Source organism: Zingiber officinale, chromosome 7B (assembly GCF_018446385.1).
Source record: "Zingiber officinale cultivar Zhangliang chromosome 7B, Zo_v1.1, whole genome shotgun sequence".
Taxonomy (NCBI): domain Eukaryota; kingdom Viridiplantae; phylum Streptophyta; class Magnoliopsida; order Zingiberales; family Zingiberaceae; genus Zingiber; species Zingiber officinale.
The window spans coordinates 112,049,766-112,058,052 of record NC_055999.1 but is presented as its reverse complement, the minus strand read 5'-3'; the positions used below and the strand labels follow the sequence as shown (position 1 = coordinate 112,058,052).

Genomic DNA, 8,287 nt, shown 5'->3' with positions numbered 1-8,287 from the left:
CTTCTTTTCTCTTCTTCGCCGATTTCGACGATGACCACGGGCCACGACTACACGGGCACTGCTCACGAGCTTCAGAGCATCGTCGTCCTCTCCGACCAGACCCAGACCGCCGCCCCCGATCCACTGACCCCGGCCAAATCTCCCCGCTCGAAGCCACCCGGTAGCTCCCTCTCCCGGCCCTCCAAGATCAAGGTTGGGTTGAGGGATTCCTTCAGGGGTGCGTCCTCCCGCAAGAGCCCTGGAGTAAGGTCCAATGCCACCGCAAAGATGACCCGAGTGGCCTCCAGCACGCAGATGGGGCTCAAGGGGCTCCAGTTTCTCGACAAGACCTCAGGCGGCAGCGAGGGGTGGAAGGCCATCGAGAAGCGATTCGAGCAATTCTCCATTAGAGGAAGTCTTCCAAAGGAGAACTTCGGCCGCTGCATTGGTATGTTCCTCCATCTTTTGCCTATTTTTTCCCCCTTTATCTGAGGATCGATTGTCGTATCGGATAAGTTGTACTGAAGTAAAGAATCAGATTTTTTTTTTTTTTTAACTTTTCTCTGTTATTCCTACTTCGTGAGCTTACAGATTTGCAAAGGATTTATCTTCAAAGTCAAATAAGTTTAATGAGCCAAAGAATTTGGTAAAATTTGATCTTTTGACTCAGGAAAGTTATACCTAGTGAATGATCTTAAAGATAAATTAAGCAAATGATGACCAAAATCATTTGATGAGAGCTAATCTTTCTTTCATCCTCGTGTTGGTTTATTAAGAACACATACTGAATAAATCAACATAGGTGGCTAATAAGCGAATTGATTAAAGTATGACCCTGGGGAAATAATTCAATATTCAATTTAAAGTCCTTGTAAGTTGTAAGGGGAAAAATAAACACTTCAATGAAGAAAAAGGGGAAAAGTAGAAGATAGGACATGGAATTTTCTTTTAAATTTTTACCCTTTTTCGATATTAGATTCAAAATTATAGGTACCAGATTTATCTCTGCACTAGTTTCTCACAATCCTTGTCTTCATTACCAAACTTTAGGCATGGCTGAATCAAAAGAGTTTGCTGAAGAGCTGTTTGTCACTTTAGCAAGGAGAAGAAACTTGGAGCCAGAAAATGGTATAACAAAGGATGAACTAAAAGAGTTTTGGGAAGAAATGACAGACCAAAATTTTGATTCTCGGCTACAAATATTCTTTGACATGTATCACTCTCTCATTTTTATCTGTTTTCGACCTTTGTCTCATGAGTGTCCTTTGACATTGTCTGCTGTGACTTATTAAATAGGTGTGATAAGAATGGTGATGGAAAGCTGTCTGAAGAAGAGGTGAAAGAGGTAACTAGTCAAAATCACTCAGTGATTCTCATGCAGGAGCTGTTTTAATTTTCTTTACGCTGAAGAGAATAATATTAGTGTCCTGGCTTATAGATAATCATTCTGAGTGCCTCAGCAAACAAGCTTGCAAAATTGAAATCAAATGCAGCAACCTATGCTGCTCTCATAATGGAGGAACTAGACCCTGATGGCTTAGGCTATATCGAGGTCTGAGAGTTGTATCCATTTTTTAATACTCTCTCCAAATTTGGTGAAATTTCTTAAATCAGGAAGAACAAATGGCTTGTAATATCAGACTAACATGATTAACTTGCAATCCTTGTCCCAGCTTTGGCAGCTTGAGACATTGCTTAGAGGTATGGTTAGCGAACAAGGAAGTGAGAAGACATTAAAACGTTCATATAGCCTTGCAAGAACATTGATTCCAAAGAGATACAGAAACCCAGTGAATAGATTTATCAGCAATGCTGCAGATTCTGTTCATGAGAATTGGAAGAGGATATGGGTTATTTCCTTTTGGTTGACATTGAATATAGTCCTAGCTTCATGGAAGTTTGCCCAGTACAAAAGGAGAGCAGCATTTGAAGTGATGGGCTATTGTGTCTGCATAGCCAAGGCTGCTGCTGAAACGTTGAAACTAAATATGGCTTTGATTCTCATCCCTGTCTGTCGCAACACCCTTACAAGGCTGAGATCTACTCGTCTTAGCTCAGTATTTCCATTTGATGACAACATAAACTTCCACAAGGTAGCAGAGATTTTCCTATGATTAAGCATATTCCTGGAAAATGATGTAAATATCAAGTTATGTTTCTTTTTTTGCCCTTAATGTATGCAGACTATTGCGTTGGCAATAACCATCGGAACTTTAGTGCACGTGCTTGCACATTTAACATGTGATTTTCCGAGGCTTATTAACTGTCCACGTACCAAATTCATGAGCACATTGGGACCTGATTTCAACTACAAGCAGCCTACTTATCCATCTTTGTTGGCAAGTGTCCCAGGCATCACTGGTATTCTGATGATATTCATCATGTCATTTTCTTTCACCCTAGCAACACATTCTTTTAGGAGGAGTGTGGTCAAGTTGCCATCACCCCTCCACCATTTAGCTGGGTTCAATGCATTTTGGTATGCTCATCATCTTCTGGTTGTTGCATACATCCTTCTGATAATCCATTCGTACTTCCTCTTCCTCACTAAGGAATGGTATAAGAAGACAGTAAGTCCTACCTTTTTCTTTTCATACCATATGTTGTGTGTGGAATATTTTTTGGCATTAATTTTCCTGTATGCACACAGACATGGATGTATCTTGCAGTCCCTATACTGTTTTATGCTTGCGAGAGAATAATTCGTAAAGTTCGTGAGAAAAGCTATGGCGTCAGCATTGTTAAGGTAGTCTTCTTACATGCATGAATGTTAGCAAGCATGCAAATTTGAAATCTCATCTTTCACATATATCTGTCATGCAGGCAGCTATATATCCTGGTAATGTTCTTTCGATACATATGAAAAAGCCACCAGGTTTCAAATATAAAAGTGGGATGTACCTGTTCGTCAAATGTCCTGATGTTTCACCTTTTGAATGGTTTGTGCTTAGCTTCAAAATGAAATGAGTAATAAGTGATTATTTCTGTCTGAAGTAAATATTTTCTCAATAGGCATCCATTCTCAATCACCTCAGCACCAGGAGATGAACACTTAAGTGTTCATATCCGAACCTTGGGTGACTGGACATCTGAGTTAAGGAACCTATTTGGAAAGGTTAGTTCATTTACAAAGTGTCTCTTCTTGCTGAAAAAGTATAATGTTTGTCAGATTTATCGATTTAATAGACATCTCTTAATACAGGTTTGTCAGGCTCAGGTCACCTCAAAGAAGGCAAATCTAGTTAGACTGGAAACCACGGTTGTGGCAGATGTTCAATTTGAAGATACAAGGTTAGTGTCACTGTCTAGCAGTTGATGTCAACCAATTAACAACATTATTGAATGCGCCAAGCTCTGATGAGTAACATCTCAGATTCCCTAAGCTTTACATTGATGGTCCGTATGGTGCACCAGCTCAAAATTACAAGAAGTATGACATTCTTTTGCTCATCGGATTAGGAATTGGTGCAACTCCGTTTATTAGCATACTGAAGGATCTCCTGAACAGTATAAAGACCAATGAAGTATCTACGATTTGCAGAAATTTGTTTTCTAAATGCCAATCCCTCATGTTTCTAACTGGTTTATGGTTCATGTAGGAATTCCAAAGAATGCATAACCCAGATCCCAACCTCATCAGATCAAATGGCCCAGGGAGGGCTTACTTTTACTGGGTGACAAGGGAACAAGGATCGTTTGAGTGGTTCAAAGGTGTCATGAATGATGTTGCAGAAAGCGACCATAATGTACTTCCTTAAAATCCCTCTGCTTTTACTGATACTTATGTTTCACACAGTGCCCTGACTGATTCAATTAACAGAATGCCATAGAGATGCACAACTACTTGACAAGCGTGTATGAAGAAGGTGATGCAAGGTCAGCCCTCATTGCAATGGTTCAGTCACTCCAACATGCCAAAGATGGTGTCGATATAGTCTCAGGAAGCCGGGTAACCCAAGCCCCTCATCTCATAATTGGATAAAATAAACACAATTTCTCCTTTCTAATCTCTAGCTCTTGCTTGACAGATACGAACACACTTTGCCAGACCAAACTGGAGAAAAGTTTTCTCAAATCTGTCCAGCACCCACAAAGCAGCTCGTATAGGTGAACTATTTTGTAGCATTTACTTTACTCATGTTTCCGCATTAGGATTCTAATGTGTAATGTTCAGGTGTTTTCTACTGCGGATCACCCACACTTACGAAACAACTTAGAGATCTTTCACAAGAATTCAGCCATAACACCACTACCCGGTTTCACTTCCACAAGGAGAACTTCTGAAGGAAACAAAATGATACAGATAGGAAAGCGAACATACACAATAAACAGGGGATCAAGTGTAAGAATCTTCTGCAGAAATCATCAGAGTGTTGTTGGTCTTTCAGTTGTTACATCATATATGCATACATTTAGAAAAGGAGTGTACAGTAGTGATGGAAAATTATTGGGATAATTGAACATGCAATTTCCAGCCAGCTCTATTTTGAATTGGAAATCAAATTCCCTTCCAGTCATATTTCATTGCTCCAGCTTTTCATTTTCTTTAAATTCAAGTTGCTTAATATCTATCATCACACCACGACGAGGTTGTGAGCTTGTGTTGGTCTATCTGTCAGCTTGCGAGCGTTGCTACTACTTTGCAACTACAAGCTTGTGGGCTTGCCGTCATGATTTGACCACAAACTTCTGACGAGCTAGCTGTTGGGTTAGATTGTCAGATTATATAATTAGAATTATTTATTTATAGTCTTATGATAATTTAGATTTTTTACGTTTTTTAATTTAGGATTTAGGTTTTTTGAGAAATCACTATATAAAATTTTATATTCTTTATTTTCTAATAATTTTTTTTATTCATCAATAAAGACGGTTATTTTTCTTTTGACATCAATTTCTACACCATGAGAGAAAACGGAATGTTGATCTGATCAATTTTAGGTGAATCAGAAATTGATCAAAATAGATTTGTTGATGAATTACAAACATATCTTTTTTTTTTTCTAATTACAAATCTATTTTAACTTTTGTACAATTTATCCATTCAGTGATCCATCCTGGGAGTTAAATAGATCATTAGATTCTTCGGGACACAGTGCGATGGTAAAATATAGGATGAGTTCTCTTGTAGCAAGGGTTCTAATCTCTCATGAGATATACGTCTGTGGTATTCGAACCACTCGTGATATTGGACCGTTTGCTAGGATCCATCTGTATTTCTCAAATTTATCCTGATAATCGGTAAAAATTTTCGTAAGGTTAGACTAGTCATCTTTAAAATTAATTGGTTCAAAAAGTTAGATACCTAAATAATAATAATAATAATAATAATAATAATAATAATAATAATAATAATAATAGATCATTAGGCTTGTAATACCATTTGATGGAATTAACCGAAAAAAAAAATTAGAGCACGTTACAATTATAAAACTTGGAATAAATAACCCGCAACTTATGTTGTTTTAAAAGTGACTTAATTCTAAAACAACACCTTTAGAATAGACCATTACAATTTTCATAATAATTAATTGAGTAATATCTCTTATTTAATAATATATACATAGTTGAAGGGAAAAACGGTCACGTGGACTAAAAATTGAAAGGGATAACGTTCTTCCAGGCTATAAAGGAGTTAATTTGGTGATGTTTAAGTTTTTTTTAAGCCAAGATTAAAATAAATAAATATGTTAGAATGGTTGTTATTTTTTTTTTAATGAGTTTAAATTTAGTTTAAGTTTGACTTGAGCATAATTTATTAAAATATCATTGAGTTCTCAATTTAATCTTATTTTATTATTTTTAAATTTATTTAATTGATTATTGAACTTGATAATACAAATTTATTTGTTCACTTTAATTTTTTTAAATTTATTTGTTATATTGATAAAAGTTATGGATGAATATAATTCATAAATTTTATTCCTGAATCTTATTCATTAACAATTCATAATGTTTGTTCATAAACATTAAGGAATATAAAACATAAATAAATGAATACAAATTTTAATCCTGAAAATTGAACAATTCATAATGTATGTTCATAAACATTAAGGAATATAAATGAACATAAATAAATGAATACAAATTTTATTCCTGAACATTATTGATGAACATAATGTTTATTCAAATCTATTCATTTAGTTTGATGAATTGTTCAAGTTTATTTATTTAGCTGGCCTTGTATATTAAATAAACATAAATAAATTCTTATGTTAAGCTGAATACTAAATTTGTTCACGGACATTTGATTCGTTTACCATATTACTCGTTGTGATGAGCCCACAATAACTCACATGGAATTCATGGGGCAATGAAGAAGCAATCCACGTGATAACCAAGGGGGGTCAGCTCTAGCACAAGTGTGCACAATGCCAACACTCAAAAGGGTACGATGTTGACCTTTGGTTAATGTACCTCTTTGCAACAATGCTCAATTTGCCTATGAAGAGAAACACAACATCACCCTCGGCTATTTTTCTTTGTTTTAGATATTTTAATTCTAAATTTTTAAAAACAAAATTTATCATAATGAAGAACCATATTCTTTGGTGCTAAATTCCTCTTGCACCATATCTTCGTTTGATTGTGAGATCAAATAATTAGAGTTACATTAAGATACAAAAAAAATAGATTAAAATGATGAGCTTGTAGGAGATGAAGAGGGAGCAAATAGCCATATGCTTGAAATTACATGTCTGTATAGCAACACATAGTTTCTCCAATTAAGTCACACCTATTTTAGTCGACATATCTACTTCAATCAACTCAACTAGTTCCATTCGACTTAGGTGGTTATGATTGGAAAACCTTATCCTTCTAATGGATACTTTTTCAATTGACTCGTACTATCTTAAGTTGACTCAAATCTAATACAAAATATTTTACTTCAAGCAATCGAATTGAACCAACAACTTTTAGTTACCTCAAGTTAAAATAGAATCTTTCTATTTGTAAGTAGGATACTTATGATATGCTCTTGAATTGACTCTATACTTTAGTCAACTAAAATAGCCTTTAGTTGATTGGATCTACTTGAGGATCTTTACTTAACTCGGGAATAATTCAAAACATCAACTAGGACCCTAAACACTTGTTCCTTATCATACAACTCTCTAGGTAGCTCTTATATTAGTCAACCTTGACCTCTGGCTCCTCTAATCAATCTACTAATTAAATTCATGGGGTAAACCTTGATCTTTTAGACTTCTAATTATCTTCTCAGCTCCTAATCAATCTTCATCTCTTAGACTTCACATCAATTCGTCTAACTCTTGGTTAATCTTGATTTTTGGACTTTTTCCAATATATCAAACTCTTAGTCCACTTGAACTTTCAATCAGCCTATGTAACCTGCTATGCTCCACACACACATTATGTTACATAAGATGATCCTAACTTAAACCCTTTATCAACTACATCAAAACAATCTAATCAAACTTGACCATTTGAGATATGATTGCAGTGACAAGCATCCAAGAAGTAGGTTTCATATTTTCATAATTTTATCCTCTAGTTATGAGCTTACAAAAATCATCTAGGAGTTTCTTCAACCCTGAGCATGATTTATCATCATATCTAAGAGGTTAATTTTGGAAGCTCGTCATCATACACGATGTGGGAAAGTTTACCTTGCAGTGAAAACATGTTAAGGCAAGACAATCATAAATACAGCTAAGATAATTTTCTAGAACCTTTTTTTCTAAGATACAAAGTAATGCTTTCAATGAGGCTATCAAATGCTTTTCTAAGATCAATCTTAAAAGGCTTCTGAATAATGGATTTGTGACTTGCATCCCAAGATTTTCCATGCACTCTAGAGAAGATATGCTAAACCACCTCATTACAAAGACTTGGAAAGGCAGCATCTCCCTTGATGTTTATAGTAGTTGAGAAGGCATAAGGTGTAGCCTCATTACTATATTACTACCATTAGTTGTAACCCTATACACTTCTATCTTGGTGCAATCGATTTATAATCAATATTGATTAAGCTCGAGTTAAAAAATTATTGGCCTTTGATGTTTAGTCAATATATCTGATGATTAAAAGCAAAATATCAAAAGAGGCTGAGAGATTATCAGAGAGAGATTGTAGATGCAATTAATCTTAATTAGGTCAAGATTGACTAAGATTGATTTGGGTTTTGATATTTGATTATTGAGCAAAAAGTCAAGTAGGTCAAGGTTGATCAAATATTTGATAGCGAAAAAGTTCAAGTGGTTTATAGTTGACTAGATACAATTGGTAGTTGAAAGGCCAATTATAGGGAGTTGGCAAGGGTGAAATTTAAAGTGGGTTACGGTTG

The 8,287-nt window shown here is 35.4% G+C and overlaps 1 protein-coding gene across 1 annotated transcript; it reads left to right on the top strand.

Moving 5' to 3' along the window:
- LOC122004074 (putative respiratory burst oxidase homolog protein H) lies at nucleotides 1-4,471 on the top strand. The gene is made up of 15 exons (XM_042559011.1): nucleotides 1-427; nucleotides 1,030-1,192; nucleotides 1,276-1,324; nucleotides 1,418-1,531; nucleotides 1,653-2,072; nucleotides 2,163-2,549; nucleotides 2,630-2,725; nucleotides 2,803-2,918; nucleotides 2,992-3,094; nucleotides 3,182-3,270; nucleotides 3,353-3,503; nucleotides 3,579-3,725; nucleotides 3,800-3,928; nucleotides 4,008-4,086; nucleotides 4,154-4,471. The coding sequence occupies exons 1-15, from the start codon at nucleotides 31-33 to the stop codon at nucleotides 4,261-4,263; spliced, it is 2,550 nt and encodes an 849-aa protein (XP_042414945.1). The 5' UTR covers nucleotides 1-30; the 3' UTR covers nucleotides 4,264-4,471.
- The last annotated feature ends 3,816 nt before the right edge of the window (nucleotides 4,472-8,287 follow it).